This window comes from Pseudopodoces humilis, chromosome 15 (genome assembly GCF_049639895.1).
Source record: "Pseudopodoces humilis isolate 2021_Gansu_Grassland_sample_001 chromosome 15, ASM4963989v1, whole genome shotgun sequence".
Taxonomy (NCBI): domain Eukaryota; kingdom Metazoa; phylum Chordata; class Aves; order Passeriformes; family Paridae; genus Pseudopodoces; species Pseudopodoces humilis.
The window spans coordinates 8,014,839-8,041,042 of record NC_142214.1 but is presented as its reverse complement, the minus strand read 5'-3'; the positions used below and the strand labels follow the sequence as shown (position 1 = coordinate 8,041,042).

The 26,204-nt window shown below is 41.7% G+C and overlaps 1 protein-coding gene across 5 annotated transcripts in view; it reads left to right on the top strand.

The window, feature by feature from the left end:
• The first annotated feature begins 3,937 nt into the window (after nt 1-3,937).
• The window catches only part of KLHL13 (kelch like family member 13), a 76,585-nt gene continuing 54,318 nt past the window's right edge, over nt 3,938-26,204 (top strand). Inside the window, exons 1-3 of one of the 5 annotated variants that reach the window (XM_014255332.2) lie at nt 3,938-4,016; nt 7,501-7,594; nt 21,490-21,548. In XM_014255332.2, the coding sequence (XP_014110807.1) occupies nt 7,550-7,594; nt 21,490-21,548 (104 nt within the window). In that variant the 5' untranslated portion in view covers nt 3,938-4,016; nt 7,501-7,549. Of the gene's footprint in view, nt 4,017-7,500; nt 7,595-14,125; nt 14,191-21,260; nt 21,313-21,489; nt 21,549-26,204 lie in introns of those variants that run through there. The other 4 variants (XM_088062602.1, XM_014255333.2, XM_014255335.2 and 1 more) reach the window with 4 other exon arrangements.

Below are 26,204 nucleotides of genomic sequence, written 5' to 3'. Positions count from 1 at the left end.
ATTGGTGCTCAGATCCCTGTCTCTGCTGGAGCTGTGCTCACAGAGCCCCTCCAGATGGTCAGAGTGCTCTGCCTGCACATCCCAGCCTTTGGAATGGGGTGGCAGCCTGCAGGGAGCTCAGAACTGCCTCTGCTCAGCAGATGTTCCTTTCTACTCCAGCTCCATAGGATTTGCCGTGCGTTAACGAGAGCCAGAGTTGTCAGTGAACTTTGGAAATACACTGTAAGTGGCTGGAATATGTCTTGAGGGGGAAAGTCAGCTTTAAAAACACTTAAAATGAATTATTTTTTTTACCACAAAGCATTTTCAGTGTTTACTGCTTGACAAATATGCACCTCGCCTCTCATTTTAGAATTGTTTTGATTTTGTGAGGCTGTTGTGGCATGAATATGCAGATTTATCCTACACAGAACATTTTCATTACAGAAAAGGTACAAATCCCAAAAGTAACTTTTCTAAATTGTGGAATTAAAAAAGTAAGAGGAAGTGAAAAGCATTCATGCAGCAGAGGAGCTCCCTTCACATCTGGAAGCACACAGATGCATCTCCACCTGTAGCCCTGCCCTGGGAGAAGGGGTCATGGATGCTACAGCTCACTTTGGCAGGCAGTGCTGGTTGAAAGAGCTGCAGAAATGCTGCCTTAAACTAGTGTGGGTACTCACTATATGTGAGCTGCAGCTCCTCACAAGCTCAAATCAAGTTTCACGGTAACTACCTGCAGAACTGAAAATAGTGAATCAATGTTGTCACAAGCAATTGAAACTTAACAGAGCTCAGTTTCTCCTCTACCCAAGTTCTGTGTTCTGCTTTGTAGCACATTCTGTTACAGTTTATGGCAAATGTTCACAGTGAATTGTTTTGAGCTCAGGTGGCAGTGGATATGTGTTTTCTTTTGAGATAAAATCAAGCTGTATAATTTCTGAACAGGAAATACTGTTGCTTAATGGATATTGCCCTCTCTAATCTGTAGTATCAATGCAAAGTGATTGTGAGGTGGATATAAACCTGCTCTGCCTGAACTGGGAACTGTTCATTTTTATACTGTTCTTAGATGCTGTAAACATGTATTATCACACCAAATTATGTTCAGTATAATTATCAAATAGTATCAGATTTGCCAGCATACTTAGAATGCTGTTTTGAAAAGAATTATTCTGTAGGGAGACTTATGCATGAATTGCTTGTGAATTGCTTGTGTCTAGATATAATACAATATGTAACATATAATATAATTACATATAAAACTTATTTTGTAAATTTCTTTGTATTAGTAATTTTGTGTATTTGTCTTGTGTTGTATTTATACTTTGAGATACTTGACAGAGAGTGTACAGCAAATTTCAGGTGGATTTCTTGCAGAGAAATACATAACAGGCATCAAAGCTTTGTAGAAAAGTATGCTTAGAACAAGTTTTTAAATGACAAGAGACTATCTAAGCAACCCTAGTACATGTATGTTCAAGAAGAACTCCTTAGTGAGAAAGCCTAAGTCTGCTGAAAAGAGCTTTGCAGGTCTCCCCTGCACAGCTGGGCTCCTGGGGGCTTCCAGATGCCTGCTGGAATTTGGTGCTGAGGGGTCCCAGGTAAAGACCAGGAAAATTTGCCTGGTTTTTAAGGTGCAAGAACACTGGAGTGCTATAAATACTCAATTTATTTGCCAAATCCTTAGTTAAAAAAAAAAAATGAAAAAAAAGAAGAAAAAAAGGAATATTCAACTGTGAAAGGAGATGGAACCTAGGCTTTAAAAAAACACTTTTTGCCAGGTAAATGAGTAAAGGAGATCAGAAGTTTCTGTACTGTTGGAAGTGTGGGCTTGAACTTGGGCAAGAGCCCATGTTAAATGTGAATTGGAGACATTACCTTGCCTTGTGATACAAAAGAGCAGTAGGGGAAAAAAAGGAATATCTGGAGTGGCATGTGTTTTATAGCTACTGTCCATCTAAATGGCAAATTTCACTTCCTTTTCCAATGTAAAGAAAGAAGGAAAAAGGTGAAGAACCCACTGTTGTAACCTTCTTTTTGTAAAATGTTGTGACTGAGCACATTCCTATACTGGAGTTATTCTATTTGGGAGCATTTGTGTAATATCCAGTATGTCACTCCATCCATGTCTCTTCTCAGCAGAGATGAATTCTTCCTGAAGTTTTGTAAAGATAAGTCAAGACTGGCACTGGCTCATGCCAGAGGTCATTTTCAAGGACATGAGTTGGAAAAATATACACAAAAAATGTTTTCTTCTGCAAGTGAGATACTGATTTTCTTGTCAGCTTCAGAGTAGAGGTGAATTGGTTCCCTGTGCCTGAATTTGCTTCAGTTGCTCTCAATGATGTGAGGAGAACAGAAGTGAACCCAAAACTGCCCATAGCAAAATCTGTTAGAGAGTTATTCAACCAGGATATCTTTTGCTCTGAGATTTGCTTTGATAAGCCAATGCAAAAAAAAAAAGGGCCAGATAAAAATGAGGTTTAAAAGCAAGTGCTGTTGGACATTCACAAGTCTCAAATGGTGTGTTATGGTCTCATGGGCGGTTCAACTTTTCCTCCAGGGTTAAAAGCATGAGGAGCTGGTTGCCGCCTTGGCTGGAAGGTTACTATGGCTTCATAATTAGTTTTGCACCAAGTTCTGCCCTGAACTGCATTGCTAAAATTCCTATAACTTCATTAGGGTTGACTGGGTTTAACTAAGGCATTATTTGCTCTAGGATTACCTGCAGTCAAAAATTTGCTGAATGTTGGGTGTTCAGTAATTAAAGATGTGTTTACAGGAAACAATACAGGCAGAAGGGCAGAAGAACAGCAGTTACCAAATAAAAGATGTGGCCACATGAAAAAGAGGAGAGGATTGTGAAGAAAATTCAGTGTTATGGGAGCAGGTGAAGCAATTCTGAGCTTTTCAGGAGCCAACACTATGGTTGGGAGAGCAGCTTGGGGCTGCCCTTTCACTTGGTAATATTGCTGATCCCAAATGAATCCTCTGGAGAGCACAAGAAGATGTTTTTGTGTATCTGTCACTTGCATTCCCTAGGCCACCAAGGACTTGGCGAGCAGCCTGCCAGTGTCTGAGGGGACTACAAGGAAAACAGAGAGGGGCTCTTATTTGGGAACTATAGCGACAGGACGGGGGGAATGGCTTCAAACTGAAAGGGGTAGGTTTAGATTAGACATTGAGAAGAAAATATCTACTTTGAGGGTTGTGAGGCACTGGCACAGAGAAGTTGTGGATGCCCCATTCCTGGAAATGTCCAAGGCCAGGCTGAATGGGGCTTGAAGCAACCTGGTCGAGTGGAAGGCATCCCTTACCATGGCAAGGGGGTTGGAACTAAACAGTCTTTAGTTCCCTTCCAGCCCAAACCATTCTGTGATTTTATGACTGTTGCTGCCTCTTTCTGTCCCTGCTGTTCCAGCAGCTCTTCTGATGTACCAAGCTGCTGGAGACAAGCCCTGCTGGCAGACATGCTACCCCTGTGCATTGTGGCCACTTCCTCTCTTCTCTTCTCTTTTCTTTTCTCTTTTCTTTTCTTTTCTTTTCTTTTCTTTTCTTTTCTTTTCTTTTCTTTTCTTTTCTTTTCTTTTCTTTTCTTTTCTTTTCTTTTCTTTTCTTTTCTTTCTTCTTTCTTTTCTTTTCTTTTCTTTTCTTTTCTTTTCTTTTCTTTTCTCCCCTTCCCCTTCCCCTTCCCCTTCCCTCTTTTCTTTTCTCCCCTTCCCCTTCCCCTTTCCCTTTCCCTTCCCCTTTCCCTTTCCCTTTCCCTTCCCCTTCCCCTTCCCCTTCCCCTTCCCCTTCCCTCTCTCCCTCCATCCTTCTCTCCATCTCTCCCTTTCTCTCCGTCCCTCCCGGGGCTCACACGAACCACGCCCCCGTGGCCCCGCCCCGCGCATGCGCGTTGCGCGCCCGCCGTGCGGGTGACGCGGGCCGGGCGGGGCAGGCCGGGCGCGCGCGGGGAGCGGGGCCGCGCTCGGTGCTCGGGGACGCTCCGGAGCGGGGCCGCGGCCGGGGCCGGGCGGCCGCAGCAGCCGCAGGTGAGGGAGAGGCGCGGGGACCCGGCTCGGTTCTGTCCCCCTCGGGACCCGGGGGCGCTGCGGGGCCTCTGCGGCCGCGGGGGGAGCGGGGCCGCGCTCAGCGAGCGGCGCGGGGGGGCTGCCCCGAGGCTCTCCCGGGCTGCTCGGCGGGGCTCCGTGCGGGCGGGACGGGGCCGGGCTGTCCCGGCTGCGCTTGAGGGGCGGCGGGCGGTCCCCGCTGTGCCGGGGGGCGGTGGGGGGACCCCGCTGGGCGGGGAGGGAGAGCAGACGAGGGTGCCCCCATTTCAGCGGGTACCCAGCGAGGGGTGCGCGGTGCCGGGGCAGAGCCGAGGTGCGCCGTGCCCGGCGGGGCAGGGACGGGGTCCGGCAGCAGCGGGGTCACCGCCGGCAGTGGCCGGGGACACGGCGGGAGTGTCCCGGCCGGGGTCGCGGCTGGCGGCGTGTGCGGAGCGAGCTGCGGCGCTTGTGCCGCTCGCAAAAAGTATCTTTAACTCTCCTTTTCCAGGCTTTGTTGTGCAGCCGTTGTAATCGTTCTCTTCCTTCACCCGGCCCGTTCTGCTCGTCAGTGTTTATTGTTCCCTGGTCTTTAAATAGCCTGGATGAGGTCGGGGTGCAGGAAGGAGTTTTGGGGATTAGTTCTGAGATGCAGCCATTAGAAAGGGGACGTAGCTGTAGGTTGTGATTAACTTGTCAGTTTCCTCTTCTCACTGTTGGCATAAAATTTAGGCCAAGCTCTGTTTTTAGTAGGTACTGTTCAGGACTTTTCGTCTCCGAATGAAAAGTGCGATGCCAACTTAGAAACTCTAGGAGTTGGCTCGGCTCCTTTGTATAATTCAGGAGACGCAAGGTGCACATCTTTTTCAATTTTGTATGGCAAAGGGCTCTTCAGTTTGGATGTTTGAGTATTAATGAAACTGATGCTGTCTTGGACCTGCTGTGAAATCTGCATCAGAAATACTTCCCTTACTCATTTAAATACGCCTCATACATTTGAATAGAATGCCACAGAAGAGTTTTCCTTATGCTTTCCCCAGTGAGCTACACATAGAGATAATGCTAATGAATAACCTTCAGGGCACTCTTCCCACTTCTCTGATTTCATGGTAGAGCTTGTTCTGCAGTCCTGTTTAATACTAGAATATGCTGCAGAGTGTTGATAGTAAAAAAAAAAATTGTGTAGTAACTTGGATTAAATGCTGTCCCGAATGCACTTCTTGTGATCTCTTTGATTCTATAATTTTCAAAATTGTGCTTCTAAACATTTTCCTTCACTTTAAAGTTCAAAAAATTGTAGTGAGGTGCCAGCACAAATTAACAAGCTGCTCTGCTTCAAAGAAGCAAGACTTCTTCTAGTGAGCCAATGACACTAGGTGTCAAAAATGAATTAAACTGACTTTGCCCCAGCCAGCTTTTTTATTATTATTGCTTTAAAGAATTTCTTCTGCTCTTCTGTAAAAGATTCACTAAACCGAATGTCATCTGAGGCCGTAGTTCAGCTGTACCTGATCTGCAGCAGGAATAGTGGCCTGGAGACTTCTGCAATTCACGGTATCATTGGCACAACCTCTGGTGATCTATGAAGCAGATCAGCAAATGTACCCAGCCAGAAGAAAAGGGTTATGCCCAGACTCCCTGATCAGGTTTGCAGTGGAGTCCCCCAGATGCCAGCAGAGCATGTCTGTGGGGGAATGATGGGCACTGGGATCGTCTCTGGCAGCCGTGGGGGCAAAGCAAGGCAGGGAGTACGTGCAGCTGGTATCGCTACTGGGGCAGCATGTGAGCCTCAGAGGGGAAGTGAGATGCAGCTGCTGCTGGAAGGGTTCTTCTGCTGGCACATGACCTGTCTAGAGGCACAGTGGGATTGTGCATACAAAGGAAAACCTTGCCTTTTCCCCCTCAGTTCCAGGCCAGGTTGGATGGGGCATTCAGCAACCTCCTCTAGTGGGAGATGTCCCTGCCCATGGCAGGGGGCTTGGAACAGGATGATCTTTGAGGTCCCTACCAACCTAAATTGTTCTATGAATTCTTGTCACAAGCATGGTTTTATTTTGTTTTGTTTTCCAACAGGCTGAGAAAAATTCTGGAGTTCTTAAAAAAAAATCAACAAGCTATCTCATGTTGAATGTATCTCAGTGTAACACGATACTGGTTTGTGTTTGACAATGGTGATCAAGCCCTGGTTGTTTGGATCTAAAGGTATAACCTTTGTTGTGTGAAATCAGCGATCACTGAAGTTACCTCCAGGGCTTTATGTTCTTGGTGTAGTCCAGCTGTTAGAAAGGGATCATTAATCAACACTGCAAAGAAAGTGTTGCTAGAGATTCCAAAGGAATCTGCATGCAGTGTGTTCAGTGCTTCTGCTAGCACTGTATCAGCTCCACAAACACCACAAGCAAAGCTGTCAGAAGTACTTGTGTTTTCCATGGTTGTTGGGTTGCTGAAATAGTTGTGATGCCTAGTATAGGGCTTTTTTTTTTTTTTTTTTTCCCCCTTTACTCTTTTAGATGATATGTCTGTGCTGGCAAAACTTTCTGTGAAACTGCACTATGGCGAAAATTGAACAATTATGAAGTGTTTTAGGAATAGCAGCCTCAGAACATATTCAGTGTTTGGCTGTTTCACTGTATCAATAGTGCAGAACTTTCCTAATGACTCTTAATAGCTTATCAGAGTTGATTTTGACAGCCTGGGGCTGGGTTCACAGGGATGGGTGCTTTTATCACAGATCTGGCATAGTGTTTATGGGTGTCAGTGTGAGTGGGAGGTAAAAGCTTAAATAGACGGGGCAACATATGTTCTGCTTTCCTTTCAAGGTTCTCTACTTTCAGGTTTTTTTTTTTTAATTCTCACAGCTGTATTGCATTGTCAGAGTACTGACTGGAAACATTTCCATGGTTTTCTTTTTAACTATTTGTGATGCAACAGGTTTATTAAAATTGTGAGATTAGAGCTTTGTGGATAAATTAGCAACACTGCTGTAGAATAAATTTTTCTCTCTATATTGGCTAGCCCTAGGCAAAGTGTCTTTGAAGTAATTAAACAATGTTAGATTGTAGTCTCTGGGAGCAAAGGAATGCTTTCAGTGAGCATTCAGGGGAATTGAGAATTTTCCCAGTTTTATCTGAATTATGATTATGAAATTATTCATTATTATGAATTATTTTAATAAAGCTTTGTCTCTGAAGGCCTTATTCAGTAGGAGGTGTTTTGGAGTGCAAGTGTGCCTATGCCAGGTAGTACAGACAGGTTATGTCCTGTATCAGGGGGTTCTGACGAGGGAACCAGGCTCTAAGTGCATTGGCGTGGGAGATACAGGGAATTGGAATGTGTGACCTGGTGTTGGTGGCAGAAGTGTTTCAGAAGTGGATTTCCTGAAGATAGCTTTTGGATTTTGAGGCTGGAAGGGGTCTGTTTGAATCCAGGAGGAGCTTGAACATGTGACAAAATTTAAACCTGACTCCTTTAATTGGCTTGTGTCTTTCAGAAGCCTAATTAAGAAAATTTGGGTGATTTTCCATGTTCAGTGTCCTGGAATGAATTTGATGTCTTCGATGCCTGTTCTGAGAAGCTGTTTTCAAGTGAGTTGGCTGTACTACTTTTTGAAGAATGCCCCAGCTACTGATTTGTATTATTGATGTTTTTGCTTTAAACTTGCTGTAGGAAATATGTAATTTGATTTCTTTTTGTGGAAACAGTGCTTTGTTAATACTAATGACAATGGTCATATGATTCCTTGGGGCTTTTGTTTTACCTTCTTTGTGACAGATGCAGCTGTTTGGTGTGGTATGTTCTCTAGTTGTGAAATGTGAGATTTGTTCAGCAATGCCAGCTATTCTGCTTGGTTTCTTTAATGTGAAATATTTAAAATATGAACATGCTTATGTACAGGAGAAAGTACAAATGAAAATAGCCTGTGAACAGAAGTTTTGCATTTAAATAAGTTCTTAGAGCTTTTGCTATGACTGGCAGTTGCTTAAATTTGGGGGAAAATTTCAGACCTTTCTCCATTTCCTTACTAAAGAGCATCAATCTTACCAGGTGCCCTGTGCCTGCTTGAATTGTCACATTGCACATTTTTCTAGACCCTCTCGAGGGTCCCTTCTCTGGAGAGGGCCCAGACAGTGATGCACGTGGAAGCCTACTGACAGAGCAAAACTGCTGCTGTTCTGTGCAGGTGTGGATGGGACCAGAGCAGAACAAGCTGTCAGTAGGCAAAGCAGCAGGACTATTTACCTATGATGTCAGACACTTGCTTTGGCTCCTGCCTCCTGGCATATGGACTTGTTTGTCCTGCCTCTCAGAAGTCTCTTTATTTGCCTGAAGTGGGAGGTGTAAGCTGCTTTAGGACAGAGGTCCTGTCTAAGCTGTTCCACCTCGCAAGAAGAAAAACGGTTGGCACAAAGCTCATAAGAATGTGTTGCATGGATCTCATGATTAAAACTAAGGATGGGGTGATTTGAGCGCCTGTCCTTGCTTGCAGGACTTAAAAGTATGTGTTCTAACAAATATTGCAGTGCTCAGCTACTCATCATGTGAGTCTTGTTATGAATGTTAATTTCCATCTTTGCAGGGCAGTGGGGGAAGAACTTTGTTCCCTTTTTCTTGGTGAGGAAAATAAACTCATTTTATCAGTGTATTATTCAGAAATTGCAGACCAGGATTTAGCATCTTGACAAGTGAAAACCATGGTGCATGGTAAATGAGCTTAATTCACACCATAACCATCTGGTCAAGTGCAAATTGTTACGAAGAAGGTGCCATGTAATGAAAAAATTCAGCAGAATGAGTGTGAGTGATTATGATTAAATATTAGAATCTTATAGGCTGAAAAAAACCCCCATGGATAAATGTGAATTTCAACCTGGTTCCTTTTTCCTGGTTGTTCTTTGGGGTCTCCATGTGAGTGGTGTATTCTGGTTTAAGTTGAATGTGTTCCACATGTATTTAATTTAGTACTGTGAGAACTTTGATTCCTTTGAATAACTGACCTTATCTGATAATACTAATGGGAGGGTACCCAGCAGTATGTTAAGATGATGATCTGAAATACCCGGCATGTTTTTACTGTACTGGCTTTTCTGAAGTTGAACCTCTGGTTCTGTCATACATCATCACAGGATGTTTTTTACATTTTGAAATAATTCTGTAAGAAAACAATGCAAAATACTTCTTTTAAATTTTAAACTTCCTCATGAACTTTCTAGGGATTGAAAATTAAGCAGAAGATTTACACTCAGACAGCAAAATCTAGTGCTGGAGGCTTTGAGGACAGTTTGGTGCTGCAGGTACTTCATCGGATGTGCCTCTGGGTGGTCCTGCCCTGTGCCTGATCTGCTGCAGCTCCACTGGCAGAGCTAATGCTTGAGTGATTGCAGGATGATTTCTTTCATGCTGCTTAGCTCATGGGAAACTTACCCACTCAGTAATGTTTTTATCAGTTTGCTAACTCACCCTGTGGCTACACCTTGCTATTGCTGTCACAGGTAGAGGCAGGGATTGTGTTGTCAGGAGGTGAGTGGAGAGAAAGCAGCACGGCTTCTCCTGGCAGATGCTGGGGATGAAGCATCAAACTCAGCTCAGCAGGACCAGGGCATTGCTCCCACTTCAAACTTGTCATGTTTCCAGATGCCTTTAAAGAGCTCTCCCTGGGATTGCTGTTCTCCAATTAGCTTTCCATCTGTGAGGAAGAATGATCCATGTATCGCTTAAATTGATGTTTTCAGGTAAATGTTTATATTAAAGCAGAAATTCTACACTACATTAAGGAAGGGGGAAAACTTTTTCTCAGTTCTGGAGGATTCAAACACTGACCTGCATCCTGCTGACAGATACCTTGCTCTTGAAGGGAGCAGGAGGGAGAAATGGTTTGCTTTTCTGCCTTGTCAACTTCTGGCTTCTCAGTGCCTGACTCTCAACCAGCTGCAGTGTTACAAAACACATGGTTCTGGGCAAGTTTATGGCTGCCCACAGATTTTGAATAGAATTGAGGAAGTGAGTAGCACATCCGTTATTTAAAGAAAGCTGCAAGCGGCACTAGAATCCTACAGACGTGGGCATGTGTTCTGTATATATATTTCTCTTTTTTTTTTAGAAGCTGATTATCCACCATGGTGCCAGAATTGTAGACTTGTGCTGATAGTTTATGCCTACCACCCCCTATCATCCTTCTGCTCAGTGTTAGTAACTTTTTGAGTAGTAGCAACTATAAGTTACAAAATACATGTGAGGTTGCATTGCTGACACTTAGTAACAACTGTATTTTACTGCATGTTTATGTTGGAAGCTTTTAACAGTAACAGTGTTACCATTTTTCCTCTCGATAATGTTGAATTTATAATATAGCAATGATATTATGGTTAGAAATTTAATCTGGGCTCTTGTGTTTGCTGTTCTAAGCAAAGCTTGTTTTTATACAGCGGAATTAAAGTATTTCCACCAGGGTGTATGTCCTATGAGACATACAAACAAAAGACTTTGCGAGCTTACACATTGAAGTTGGAAATTAGGAATCAAACGCTTAAACTACAAATGAATTTAAGGATAAATCTAGATAAATCAGCAGTATTAAATTTACCAGGTTGCTTGAGCTGCCTTACGATGCTCCCTTGGTGGCTCTGCAAATCTGACCAGTCTATTGTTGGTTGCTCACATTTGTCACGGGGAAGTGTGTCAGCATTCACTGTCATTTGTTCCTTATTAGGCTTGGGCAGTACCAAACACTGAAATCTGTAATGATAAAAGGACTATCATGGGGAGTTTTGTGATCCAAGTGAGACTTGGTGCCATATTTTACTCTTGAGTCTGAGAATTTTGGCCTTAATGTCCAAACAGAGTTCTGTTTTTTAGAGGATAAGAGTAATGAGATGATCATTTTATCACCTGTCTTGGGGTTTGTGGAAGTGTTGCTAACTCATCACTTATCTCAGTGATGTTGATGGTATCACTTGCTACAAGAGAGCCTGGCCTCTATCTTTGCTAACCTTTTTCAGGAATGGTTTAGTACCTTGTCTTACTGTAAATTTTGTTATGTGGACAAGTTTGCTGTGAGACTCTAAATGAATCATGGCTCATTTAAAATAACCTCCCTAGCACTTCCCTTTAGCAAGAAGGTAGGGACTCTGAGGTTTTGTGTTACTACTGGAATTCCTTATCATTTTTTTTGTAGTGTTCTAGCTGGTATGTCTGTCTGATGATAATTAAGAGCCACAGTGATGCACCATGACCTTGTTGTGATAGTGCCTCCCATGTGCAGAACAGAAAGGCAGTTTCTGTTCCCAAATCTTGCTATGCTGCTGTAGTCTTTCTTCCACTGATTATTTTTCTGGTGTTTGGTGGCAGTGGGTGGGGTTGGGTAGGGCTGTATAAAGGAACAGTTATCACTGTTGGTAACACCTTAGTAAGCAAGCAGTCTAGCCTGTGGTGGGAACATTTTTCTCTTTCTTGTTGCCTTAGGGTGATGTGGTGGGCTTTACCAGCATCTCTCGCCTTCCTCCAAAGGCACAGGTTTGTGTGAAGTATTATTGTAGGTGCTCACCTGGCTGTCCTGTCTCATGAAGCTCCAAGTTACATCTTTTCTGAGAGAAAGGGCTGAGCAGATGTGCACTGGACTTGCCCTCCTCTTAAAATTGATTTCTTCGGTGATAATGAGTGTGCCAAATGCCCTGGCTTCTTTTGGGATGACAGCAGGGATTTCTTGTCTGCTGCTGTTTCTCTTGCTGTTGGCTATCACTCCTAATTTGTAGGAGGAGAAAATATTTCAGTAAGGGTGTTGTAAACTTTACCTCTGGCAGCTTAGACATTTATGTGAGCTCTTCTGCAGAATGTCAACCAAAATAAGCTGGAGTGGTTTAAACAGCCTAAATAATCACTCTTTGTATTGGTTGATCCTGAGTAAATAGGTTAGAAAGTACTTAAGAGCAGCTCAGCTGGAGCCTTATGGCAGAGAGCAGGGACAAGCAGCCAAGGATGCTGAGCTTTTCCATGGCACAGCTGTTCCTAGAGGAGGAGATCCAAACCTAGGGCAGAGATTCACAAGCTAAAGGGCTGCTCGGAGGCAGAAGTGTGGCTTCTCCTTGCAAATAACCCTGCGACTACAGCTGAAATAAGAAAATCCCACTTCATCATCCTCATGGAGAATGAGTGTATTTTCTGGTTAGGCTGTAATGATCTGCTGGTGTGGAGTGAAAGAAGTGATTAAATTTAGACATATTTTGTGTGGAAGCAGGGGATGGCAGTGCTGGCACCCTTCTGGTGGTGCTGCCAGGTGCCAGGGCATGTGGTGTGGGGCTGCTGTACAGCAGTGTCTTGTTTTCCCCATGTGTGTACAGAAGAGTCCATGGTATGGTTGCAAGCAGCTCCCACTACTAACTCAGATTGTTTATTCATTAGTAAAATTAATGGTAGGAGGGAGTTGGGCTGGAAAACATGAATGTGCAAGTAAGAGGTTGCACGACAATACTTTACAAGGAGTCAGGAATAAATAATGTCAGAAAAAGAAATGGGAGGAGCTAAAAATGAGCTGGTCAGAGGAGAAAATTCTATCTTTGTATTGACTTTATTGTTTCAGTGCCATCCCAGATGTGTCTAACAAGTCTGACGTTGTTTGAGATTGTCATTGCTAAGAGCCCTCCACAAGGCCCTGCAGTGTGGCGCTGGTGTGTGGCACTGGAGCAGCCTGACACGGCTCTGCCACCCTGCAGGTGGGGAAAAATGTGCTCTTAGGGCATGGGGGGAGCTGGATCTTACTCCTAGTTTTAAAGGAAATAAGCCACCAGAAACTACTTTCTAAGTTCATGTCTTTCTGGCCTTCTTCACCTAAACAAACTGTGCAAGAGGCTTCCTGGTGAGCTGTGTGTGTCATTCCTGACATAATGGTATTTTAGTTCTGGAGCTTGAGTCATTCTGATTGATGCCATCCATAGCTGTGCATACATAAAAGCAAAATAATTTGTCACATTTTAAGGAGGAGTGTCAAAAGCTTCATGAAATAAGACTGCCGTAGCCTCTCATTTTCAGGTAAACCCTTGTTTTGGTTAAGAAATTTAAATGTCCCATAGTGCTTCTGATCCATTATTATTGGTAACCTGCATTTTCCTACGTGATTTTGTTGTTAATATTGCTTCATTGTTTTAACTGGACGCATAATTTGATTGGCAAGGGCTTGTAATTAAAAAAATACTGTTCCTTCATTGAACTATAGAAGTGACCCTCACTTACTGGTGCTAACAGTGTGAGAATATGGGTTGCTGAGTGCAATGTTTCCATTTTTTTTCATTTCTGAGAGGAAATGCAGAAGAAACAAAAGCCAGCAGCATTATTGCCAGCATTTCTTTACCCTGCTTTATGTTAGAATGAATTAAAAAAAATTAATGCCAGTGCAAATAACAGCACTGTTGATTGCTCCTTGTGTTTGGGGGTAACTGCCTGCTGTTTCCCTTTTGAATTGGTTATGCTATATTTTCAGCATTAAAAAGAAATGTGGTGTCTCCTCTGAAATCCTTCTAGCCCATTGTTCATGACTGTAAGATGACTTTTCACTATAACTTCGTGCTATTTCAGCTCTGCTGTGACTGGTGCTCCCTGTGCAAGCCCAGCCAGAGCTTCCTGCTGTGGTAACAGCTGCTGGGGGAATTTGTGAGAAGGGGGCTTGGGGTCACAGTGCAAGGTATTACTTCTGTTAGGACTTCAGTACCTCCTGTGGCTTGTATGCATTTCATTGACATGAAATGTGGCTGTGATTCTGAGACAGTGATTGCCTGAGTAGCTTCAGAGGAAAAATTAGAGCTGGCTTCTTTTCTTTTGTGCTACTGTTGAAATTGATTTTTATGTGGAGCTGTGATCTTGTGGGATTCTGTATGAAATGTTCCATCACATGGAAAAGAGCAGGATGCCACAGATTTTTAGTGAGTTATGTGAACTTTCCCTTCAGGCAAGAAGTGGGGCTATCCAATTTTCCACTAGCTCTAGAGACAGAGCTCAGAGGGCTGCAGAAGCCAATAGTTAATTCTGTTGGAGATGCTGTACCCTGCAGTTCTTTAAAATAACATGTACAGTAGATAAGTGTGCAAACGTGTGTGACAATTTTTTTCTCTTCCCAAACCTTGTTCTAGATGTCAAAATTAACCTGGACTACTTGGGAATGGCGAAACATAGCCCTGGGATCCTGCCATGAACAGTAAGAAAGTTGAGATACTTTGTGTATGCAAATAGTTTTCTTTTAGCGACTAAACCCCAGTAGAACCATTCCTGTGGAATCCATGTGGAATTCCAGTGGAATCCATGTTCAGTTAACACAAGCAGGCAATGCGTTGTGTAGCTCGGTGTGGAGGTGCTCCCAGCTCTCCAGGCAGAGGCAGCACAGTAGGTCAGAGGGGTGGATCAGCAGGGGAGCATTCTTGGGGACACTGCAGTGGGGAAATGTCTGCAGACAGCATGGCATTGGAGGTGGGAAGCTGCTATGGGTGGAGCATTAGGAAATGACTGAGGTGGTAGCTGAAGGATGTTTTCCTGTAATGTGTAATTATACTGTGAGACACAATTGTTACCTGGTGTGTAATTATATCAAGACTCCATTGTCATGGGCTATCTTGAGTGCAAATTGGATTGAAATGTGATTAGACAAATTAGTGGAAGGAAAAGAGTGAATTTTGAAGTGCTCAAGGGTGAATTCCTGATGCAGTTTGTGGAAGGAAGTCCCTAAAACCCTGGCAGAGGGAAGCTTCCAGAAGGCAGTGTCCTTTCACTGTCACTGCTCCTGAATTGACTGCTGTTAGACAGGTAGCCTGGCTGATTAGGTCTTCAGTCTGAGCTTTCCTGTGTGACTTTTGTGTGGTGCTTCTCTTATATGAAACTGAGTATGTAGCAGAGGTTGATTAAACAGGTCATGTAGCCAAGAAAGCAAGATAGCTTTAAAGATATTCTTGAGCGTTGATCAAAATATTCAGATATTTTTGTGTTGTTGGTAGCCTGAGACTTCCTAGTTTGAGGAATATGTAAATATTCATATATGTACATGCTCTGTATTCTTTACATAGCCTTTTCCAGATGTTGCAGTAGACATCCTTAAATTAGCACATTGAAAATTATTCTGATTAATTTTCCCAGTACAAAATAGATGACTTGAGAGACTGTGTGGGTGAGTAACACATTTGTGAATTGTCAACAGTGTCTGCAGAAAACTTACACAATTTGTCAGCCTTCACTGGGACAGAAATTAGAAGGCTTTTGTATTGTTACATATAATAATTTGGATGTAGTCCATTGGAAATCTCTTGAAAACTCCTGTAATCTAAACTCTTCACAGCAATGTAAATACTTAACAGGCAAATGTTCAAATGAAAAAATATTTGGTTTTAGTTTAAAAGGCTTGTTTATATACTTGAGATATTAGGCACTGTTAATATCTCAAAAATATCAGGACTCTCTTTTGGTGAATAAACTATAATTGTTCAATTCTTGTAGATCAAATGTAGATCATATGTTCTTTATTAAGAAAGCTGATAAAGACACAGGAGACTTAGTGCTTTGTTCAAAGCAGGATATGTAACTCACACAGATTCTGCTAAGACTGATTACTTTTGGCTTTCTGGGAAGTTTGTTCAGCTTACCTGAAAAAGATAAATTTATATATTTGTAGAATATTGAATAGCTTTGAAATTTTTCCAGAATGCAGCTAAAGCTTCAATTTACTTTTTCTGATTGTGGATTGACTGAGCTAACAATTTAAGCTGTGTTGCTCAGAGGAAAACATTCCTTCATTTTGAGCTGTCTTATTTAGCCAATTCACTGTTTGAGAGGTTTGGACATCTGGAATGATCCTGGGTTTTTTGTTCCCTGCCAATCAATTATCTAAAGGTTGTGTGGCTTCTCTTCTGGCTTTCCTTTCAAGGTGGTTATTGGAGTTAAAAAAGCTGGACTGTTGTACTGGTGTTAAATATCCTTGTGTTTGGTAGGTTCTTAATGTCCATTTCTAGCATAAGTATCATCAGAAATCCAAATCTCATTTTGCTTTTAAAGCTGTTGTGTTAGAAAACATCTGTGTGCCACTAACTAAAGCTGAATAACCAACATGTGAAGCATATCTTACTCAGGTCTCATGTAATTTGTGAGGCTTATGATAAGGCAGTGTGTGGTGTGAGCTGTGTTGTGCTCTGGGTAATTTCTGACCTAGTGTGTCTTGAATTGCCAGTTCAGGGTTTGTGCCATTTCAAGGTCTGCTCAAAAAAGCTTTAGAAAGAAAATAAAACTAATGCCTCTAAGTTGATCTGCAGCCTGGTATTTCCTTAGCTTCCACCTTTGCCCATAACAGCACTGCAAAATTAGGAAGCTGACAATGATTGGTGCTGGAAATCACACTGACTAACTTGATTAGGAGCATTTTTCTCAGGCCTTTATTTGCATGTGTAGATTTTTCTTCTCCCAAGGATGTAGGAGAAGAAAAGGTAGGAGAAGCCTCCGGGTAAAGGACATTGTTGGTGGAAGTAATGGCAGGTGGGAAGGCTTGGAGGAAGACTTGGAAGGTGGAAAGTGATTCCAAGGTGGCTTGCCATGGGGATGCTTGAATGGTAGCAATAAGGAAATACCACGGATTCAGTTTCTCAGTGATGCAGGTGGTTCTGATATTCTGGTATGTGATACAGGAGAGGGTGCCAAAAGGTTTTACAGCAGATAAAGGGAAAATGGGCTTTAATGTTCTGTGCTTTTTTTGCTGTCATTGCCAGGTAATGTATACTGGCTATCCAGGAGTCACTTGTGAAGACTGGAAGATTTCAGTCTGCTGAAGTGTATGTGCATTGTTTTACTAGGAAGCTTCACAGGCTTTTACTTCCTGTTTTTATCGCTTGTTTCCAGTCTGATGTAAACTGGCCTTTTCATTAATGCTTCCAGAGTAGTAGTCAGTGCCTCTAAATCTGTGACACAGACTGTCCAGAATGGACTTCCTGGCAAATGGAAGCAATCCATGGAGGGTAAGACCCCTGACTTTGTACTGTCAGCACTCTTGGGAGATAATGATTAAAAACCTTCCTCCAGCTATAAGCACAGAGGCAGAAGCTCACACTGCCTTTAGGACAGGGGTGGTATGGAAGCTGCTTTACTCTCTGGACATGGGCAGACAGCAGGAGCTGGGCATTGCCACTGGTAGGGGCCTGCTCTGTTGTGGCTTAGGAGCAGCAGCAGGAGGTCAGCAGCATTTTGGGCAGCTGCCACTGACAGACCATCTGGGTGCTGTGCACAGCTCTGAGCAATGCTTGGAGCTGCAGCTGGGGGTGACAGGAGGGTACAGATGTTTGAGCCAAGGGCAGAAGAGACAGTGCAGTGCTGCTGTCCAGTGAGCAGAGCAGATGTGAACCCAGGTGAGTCACTAACCTGCCAGGGCATGGTGGCTCTGGCAGGGAGCTGGCTTGTCTCACACTTGTTTTCTTGTGATTTTGGGCACTGATCCCTGCTGCATCCTTATCCCCTCTCTGTGCTGGCATCTTAGACTCACTGTCACTGTGGTGTGTCATCTGCAGCCTATTCCTTGTCCCCCTCTTTGATCCCGGGCTGGGAATGGTGTGTGGGGACATGATCTTGTTAGGGCTCAAGGGAATTGGGAGAGAAGTCCATTCATTCCTTGGGACTGGATTATGCTAAGCTGTAATTGCTGAAGCTCCCAGTGTTGAGAGTATAATATAAGGGCATTCAGCCTAGGTCTGTTAGGCTTAGCACAGCTATTCAGTATAACACAGCATTTTCTTCTTGCCTATGGTGCCATTTTAAACTGCAGGTCTTTTACTTAGGTGTGATTTATATGTGGTGTATTAATGACTCGATCTGCTTCAGGGAACTGTTTTCTCTTTCTGTATGAGTGAAATGCTATACCAAGAAGCTTGGGGTTTTTTTAATACTTGAAGTATTACTGAAGACTTCTAAGTTTGTGTGAGCATGTTGAAGCTTGTTTTATTTTGTGTTCTTAAAAATAGGTTGAATAAAACTTTTATCAAACATATTTTTAAAGTACATGAATGAAGGCCATTCTGTAACTGCAGTTGAAAAGCATGGTAACACTGGTTTTGGTGGGTTAGCCTTCTTCACATAATGCAATTGCAAAATTTCCATTAGGATAAGATCTGTTCTGCTACTTAGAGTTGTATTCCAACTCTTGGCTTCCTTTATGACACTGAGTTTTTCAAAATGCAGGACTTTGGCTGACTGAAGCTAATTGATGGCTTCAGTTGTATTTTCTGTAGTCTATAATATGGGGTTTCTTTTGTGTCTGGACTGGATTTTTATGAAAAATGTTTAAGTACTTATATACTTCTGGTTTGTGGGTGGAAGTCAGTAAATTATTCTACTTGGTAATGATTATCAGGTGATAGTTGATACAGGTTAATGCTGCTCTTGAGTAATGCAACTCTGATGGCTGTTATAAACACTGGGAGGCTGTACAAAGTTCATGCTGAAAATGCCTACATCAGGCTGGTCTGCATCTGACTTCTAAGATGAAAGTGCCTTTTTAGGCATATATTCTCCATATTTAGAGAGATTCTCTTATTATTGTTTCTTTAGAGGTTAAAGCCATTCTTTTAAGAGCATAGTTCAGTGTCAGATTTGATCAGTTGCTGCTGGAAGGGACAGTGCTGCTTCCTTCTCTCTCTGCACAGTGGGTGCCGGGGATCTGCGGCTGCATCCCCGAGAGCAGCAGCTCCCTGTCCCTCTGGTGGGAGGCAGCACTGGCTGTGCTGGCACTGCTTCTCCCCTGACAGCTCTTGGCTTCTGCAGAAGGGTGGCCTGGTCCAGCACAAGGTAGGCAAGGGGTAGCTGGGTGAAACTAAATAACACGGGACCGTGTCCCTCCGTGGTGTTTCCAAGCTACATTAAACCTCTTGCTCCCTAGGATTTCATGAGCACTCTGTTTTTCAGCAGTTGTGTTTTGTTAGTTTTTGGTTCAGGTTGTCTGCTGTGCTGGAGGAAGGACTACGTTACCTCTGAAGGTCAGGCTCAACCCCAGCATCTGCTTTGTGATTTCTGAGAATCATTTAAAGCCAGCTTTGCTGCTGTAGGAATGATGTTTGCCGAGGTCTGGCCTCTGACATGACAAGTGTTTCTCCTGTTCCCTGGATGCTCACTTTTGCCCTTGAGGATGTGTGGGCTTGTTCCTTTAAAGGCTTCCTAGGCTGTGCCCTGCACACTTTGGCACTCCTTGGCATGTCTTGTGTCACTAATTTGCTGCTGTTTCTGAAGAGCCGGCTGTAAATGATACAAGTACAAAAGCAGTGTGCACTACCAACCCTGAGTAATCTAGAGCTTCCTGACAGATGAATTACAGGCATAAAAATAAATTTCACAGAGCATCCACCACATGACTTGCATTCAGTGGTGTATGACAATGCATGAAGTATGTTTGCTTTTTGGAGTTGGAGCTAGTAGTTTAACTTCTCATGAATGCTCAGTAATTTTACATGGGTCTCAACCACACCTCTTTTAAATTGTCTTCCTGTATTCAGGATGAAGATGGTTAGAACAAATGTAATGTTTTATATAGGAAATTAATCCTTATTCATTAATATACGTACTTCTTTTTGCATTTCTGAAAGAACGATGACAAAATATAACAACAGCTACAAGAGCAAACCCTGCAAACCAGAGACCTTAGGACCTTGCACAGTAGTGAGAAATTCAGCTCCTGGCAGGGGGATGCAAGTTTGTGCTGGTTATCAGATTAATCCTTACTGTGGCAGAGGTATAAGCAGAGGTGTGAATTTCTGATATTTCTATGCTGGGAATGTAGAATCAACACTGAGGATGATAGAAGCTCTGTTGTTAGAGATGAAAGTTAACTAAATTTTTCCTGAGTATGAAAAATTCTATTTTAACATAGAATTTTTTTGATCCCTTCATACTGTTGTGTAATGTATTGGTCATTAGAGAAGCCTGTGTAATGTCCAGAGAATGGCAAAACAAGGACTGAGAGTTAGGCACCCATCCTAATTGCTGTAACCACACTGCACAGCACATAGGGATTCACAAATAGCGGAGCAGTGATGAGAACAGCTCAGGTGATGTGGCACTTTCTGAATGCTAGTTTTGTGATGGAGGATGGATGAAACCCATCTTTTTTACTCAGCAGACTTCTTTAACAGAGGAAAACCTAGTTTATTTGAAACAAGACAATGTCCTGAGGTGTAGCAACACCAAGAGTTGAGAGCCACTTTATTCTGCCAGCTGCTGTAGTATCAGTGGGAGAGAGTGGGCAAGTTCTGTGCTGTTAAACAATTCTGTTTGATGCTGTCTCAGTTGTGGCATGTTTAAAGTATTGCAAAGCACACACTGAATTTATAATTCATGCTTACAAATATTGTGTGCTATTTCCTTCCACTAAATGTCTAAGTCTGCTTCAGCAAAATAAGATTTTAGACAGGCTCTCAAATTAGGAGAGCTTGTGCCTACTCTCGGAAGTCAAAATGTTATTTGTCATGGTACAGAGCAGTTGAAGATGAGAGGATGATTTGTAGAAACTTTTATTTTCTGTTATATATAAACTGCCATTGTGACCTTACCTAAAAATTTGCTTTAGTATTTTAAAAGTATTGACTAAGAGAAAGGAATTTCTTCTTTGGGCTGTGAATTAATAGAAATTGCTTTAAAGAAATACCCAAGGCATAGAGCTACTAAGTTTTTGTCATTCAGTTATGCTTATAAATGTAAAATATATAAAAGATCAAAAATCTGAAGGGTGGCTCTTTTCAGTGGTATTGCATAGTTTATAGTTTGCAATGTTTGCCAATAAATAAATGTCAGCAAATAGAAATGTTCCAACTTTTTCATTGTCCCTTCAAGTGGAGGTATGATTTCATAAGCCAGAATATAGTCTGCAGTCTTTCATTTTGGTTAAAGGCTGTAAGATACCATACTCTTGAGACACACACACGCAAAAAAAAAAGAACTAGGAGTTCGTTTATCAACTGTATTGGATTTTAGAAATGGAAGTCATTAAGATTTTGGCCTCTTCTATACAAATTAATGTGATTACATCTTGCTTATAAATAATTTGAGCTGTTTCCCTCTCTCTTAAAAGGTGGCTTTAATGAGTCACAGCTTCCATTTTAGTAAATTGTTCATGGGATAGGCAGGCTCAGGAACAACTGGGTTAAACCAAGAGATTATTTGGAAAATCTAGGGCATGTGCTCTGTGTTCACTTGATTAGTTTTCATAATTCATCCTTGTTTCCACAGCAAAGAGCAGCCTAATGCGTGCAAACAAGAAGCACTTTTCTTGCTTTTGTGCTCCTTCATCTCTGTAATTTTACCAGAGAAAGTAAGTGAAATGGGGAAAGAGATAGATAGATAGATAGAAAGGGAAACAGAAACAGTGTGTGAATGTTTGGAACAAATCTTGGTTTGTGTTGTGAAAGTCCAGGGGATCGGAGAGCCAGGTGCTATTTGGGGATGTCTGTCTGTGACTCTGCTTCAGTTCTTTTCTGTTTGACTACAGGTGCATGAAGAACAGAGGAGATATTTCCGCTTATCAGAGATGATGTGGAGAGACTCTTTGTGAGTAACTGATGTGTGTTTTCTAAAAAAGCCCAAAATGCTAATGTGGGAATTATTATTTTTTTTTATTGTTCTCCAACTTGGAGTAACTGTGCCATTTGTCTAACGGTTTCATTTGGGTCTGCAAAGCTGTGAGTGTAGAGCCCTTCATGGGAACCATGGACAAAGCTCATTGTTGAAGGAAAGAGCTGGAGGACAGAGCAATATATGGTTTCATAAGTAATTAACCACAATCACTTCTTGTCTGTAGTGATCAGTTTACCAAAGGCTTTTGCTGTTAACTGTAAAACCCCTGACGTGGTGCGTATGGGGAACCTTTAGCAGGGTTAACTTGTTACTTACAGAAGATTATTCTGTATGTCAGGTTCTTAACACTTTATAGTCCTTGTCCAATTTTGGATTGGAAATAGTAGCAGACAGTAGAAGCTTTCCTGAAAGTTTTCAGTTCTTGTCTGCTGGAACAAACAACAGTATTCTGGGATCAAGCAGTTAAACCACACTCCTAAAATATTACAGGAAAGGAAGAACCTCCATGATGGAATATAATTGTACCTAACTAAGTACTTAAAGGATTTGCTTTTGTGGAGACGAGGTCATTTTTAGAGAGCACAATTAGGTGATGCAATGTCTTATTTTTCAGATGGAGTCCATAAAAATGCTGTACTTTTAGTGCTGTAGGCTCCTCAGCCAGCTCATTCCTTTCGAGTAATTAGTCCCAGTGTTTCCTTTATTTTTGCCAGATTTCCAGTAACAGTTGTGAATTAAAGCAGCATGTTATTTTAGGATTTTCCATGATAGTCTTTGTGCTTCTTTTTTTTGTGTAAGTATAATATGAGTAATGTGGTCTTGAGTGCTTTCTTTTAAACCATAAACTTTGATACTCTGGAGCTGCTGCTTTGTTCTAATGATAATTATCTAGGAGAACAGTGCCTTTGTGGACAACTTCAGTGCTTTTCTTGGCAAGGAAGAGCTCAAGTTAGAAGAACGGCTTTTACCACAGGCACCTTGATTTCTAAGCTTTCTGATGTTTCTAACATTAAAGCTACACGGTGAAATTTTTTTCTTTGTTCTTTTCTTAAATTGAAGAAAAATCCTTTTATTACAATAGACTAGTAATTGCTTCAACTCCTAGGTTGGAACCAGTTTGGGTTCCTACACATGGTTTGCCTTTCTTCTTACCTAGATCTAAGAGAAAAGTTAAATGGTTTTTAGACTTCCCTCTTCCTGGAGCCTTTTGGATATTTTTATAGATATGGTTTTGTGATCTGCTTAGTAACTAATTTTTAAAAAGTCACTATTGCTTAATGTCCTCATTCTAGTTTGGCATCTGCAAATACTGCCTGATTTGAAAGCCTGTCTTGCTTTCACTCAAGAGAAAATCAGCTTAAAGATAATATTGGCTTGTAGTCATCTTTACCTTGGCTTCTTCCCGGCTCAGGAAAGGCTGTGTGAGGATTTCTTTATAACTATCTCCTGGCCAGATGCCGGATTCTTTATGAAGCAGCAGGAGAAATCCTTGTCCTGATCCAGCTGACTTACCCAGGAGAGAGTGTTGATTTGATTTACTCTGTTCTGTTGAAATCTCTTGTGGACAAAGTCTGTGAAGTCTTAGCTGCAGTTGGCTGAGTAGCAACGATAATATGCAATATTGTTCATTATTTCATTATTTTTAAAATAAGATCTCTTTAATATTATCTGTTTAATAAAATTGGAACTTGATCTTTTTTTTTTTCTTTAATTAAACAAGAAATTTAGGTATAAATGTTCCAAGTATCAGTCTATATACCTTGAAGTGTTCTTATGGTAATGCTACAATTATTGATAATACATACATTTTTCCTGGAGCTTATTTACAGATGTTGACTATATTTTAGTGAGGTCATTTTCAGAAAACACTTTCTGTAAAATAGGCAGCAGTTATTTTGTGGGCCTAGCATTTAATTTGTACAGATGGTCACTGTTAAGGACCTTTTAGTTGCACAGCAGTCAACTTTTCATGGTCTTCATCACTGGGCTGGGTCAGGTTGTGCCCTGATGCTTGAGTGGATGAGGTTTACAGTCAATGACACCCAACATGAAGAGTGTTTTGGAATTTTCTTACATTAATACTCCTCTTTGTCAGCATTACTAACCGCAATAACAGGTAATATCTTTGTGGACAGATTCCATTAGGTCTTACAGCATTATTGCAAGGGTGAATGTGTACAAAATATAATGGGATAAGTTGGGAATTGAATTTAGTTTTTGGTGCAGGATTGAGCTGAAGGAATTTGTTCCTTTTTCAGTTCTGCTTGATCATAACCTTGGCTTTAACCTTTATACTGTAATACCTTGAGAAGTATTTATCAAATTTGTGGGCTGTATAAAGGAAATTTCTATTTGCCTGTTGCCGTTGTTATTTTTGTGGTTATTACTGTGTACTTGATGCGTAGAATTTCTGGTGATAAATGGAAAAACATTTCACCCTTTGAATGCTCAAACAGCAGGTTTTAAAGGGCTTGAAATATATACTGCAGCTGAGTCCATTAAGTTAAAAAATAGCTTTGCTAATAAAGAACAAATGTACAATAAAATCTTTTCCATGTAGACTCCTGAAATCATAAACTTCAGAAATATTCATTCTTAGGTGTAGTGGATAATATTTAACATGAAGTTCAACCAAAATGCAGAGATGCACAGCATTCCCAGTGCTGATTTTTTTTTTCTGGACAGGCTGAATGAGGGTGCCTTGTTCTGCTTGGCAGCTGCCCATGACTTAGTGAGTCTAATTTGTACAACAGGAAAAGGTACTCGAGCTGTGCCCTTGGTAGTCAGCAGATCAGGGGTGTGTGTGGCAAGTTGGACACTGAAGGGACATGCTGTATCTAAGCTATTCATGAATGGACTAATTAATATGTTCTGTTGGCCTTTCCTCTCTGTAACCACATAAAGCTTTGTGCTCTTAAAATAATTGACAGCAGCTGGTTTCATACCAGGATTTTTTTCACTTGGTAGTGAGGAAAAAGTGGGATCCAAGTCTCATGGTCCTGTTGTCTTTGTGGAGCCAGTATGGGTTTTTCTTTCACTTTGCTGGATTTCTTATGTACAGTTTCTTTCTTACATGCAATGCTTATCTAATCAACCTTTTGTCAGCTGAGTTTATTTCATCACTGTGGATTTATTAAGTGTAGGTGATGATGAATGAGCTTTAATATGCTGAAGTTGTAGCCACAGGTGACTTATATCAGAGAAAGGCTTTATCAGGGTTGGAAAGTGCAGATGAAATGCAAGTCCTTTAGAGAACAATGAAGAGATGGGAAATCTCAAAGTTCACAAACATTTTAAGAATACTTCTAAATTAAATTGATTAGATGCTCTTAGGCCAGCTAGTAATAATTTGATTAATTTCACCATAGATATGTGAGTTTAAATTTGGTTCATTATGCAAATCCAGGCATGAAAAAGTTGATCATCTGACTTAAAATTCAGAAGAATATTTCATTTAAGACAGTATTTTAATACACATACCTCAGCATTGTATAGCTTCTGCTTTCTGGTACTTCATGTTCAGTGCAGTGGTTTAAGGCTCTCCTTGCACAGAGCCCTGACCTGAGGTCATCTCCTGCATGGAGAAATGGGGGAGTTTCAGGTGTCTGCCCCATCTGAGGTGAGGTGTTGGTGGGAAGAGCTTCTGTCCCTGCTCTGTCTGACTTAGACACGAGGCAGAGGATGGAAGCAGTGTCACCTTCTAGGCCATTAATATGGACAGAAAAGCTAATTTGGAGCAGATAAACTTTGGAAGTAATGTACAAAGAGAGGAGGGGCCTGAGATGACTTGTGGCAGACAAGAGATAATGGATTAAAATTTCTGTAAAAGTGTGTTGCAGCTATGTATTGTCCTACATCTTCCTTAATGTATTAACAGACAGATCTGCTTTGCAACTTAAGTTACGTAAATCTTTATGTAAAATGTGACCCTGTTTGCTTTGAAATTTTACAATGACTCTGGTATTGTCAGACTTGTCCCTCTTGGAGTTCAGTTTAGGAATTGGCCCCTTGCTGCCAAGACAGGGATTGACTTGAGAGCCAAGATGCCAGTGTACTTAGGCAGTGAAATAATCCTGTTTAGCTTGGGAACACAGAAGCACAGTTGTGTTCCTGCAAATGTTATGCAGGGTTTGAAATTGCTGAATGGTTTTGAGCTTATAGATTAGATTTCATTAAGACTGTAGAAGGGTTTTCCTTTCTCCAAGGAACAGCACAAGAGGTTTATTTTGCTGCTGTACAATGTCTTATTAAAGGTTGCAGTGGCTATGCAGTGAAGCAGTTTGTATTCTGATTTGGTACATGTCCTTCTGAGTTGTTTTGGGAAGGGATGGTGAGGGCAAAGCAGTAGGTCCTTTGGAACTTTACTCTCTGCACATTGGTAATGTGTCCTTTGCTGGGTTGCCTCCTGCTTGCCAGGGTGTGTTTTTCACAAGGCAGGTGTTCACGCTGCTTTAGCAGCGCTCTGCATGCTGTACAAGCTAATTTTGCAGTAGAATGGTTTACATAAAACAAGAATTACTTGCACTGATTTTAAATACAGTTTTGTATTATGGAGTTCATTGTAGTGAATCCTGTTCCATTAGTCTCACTTCCTTTTTAGTGAATGTGGCATACCTGAAATTCACTGCT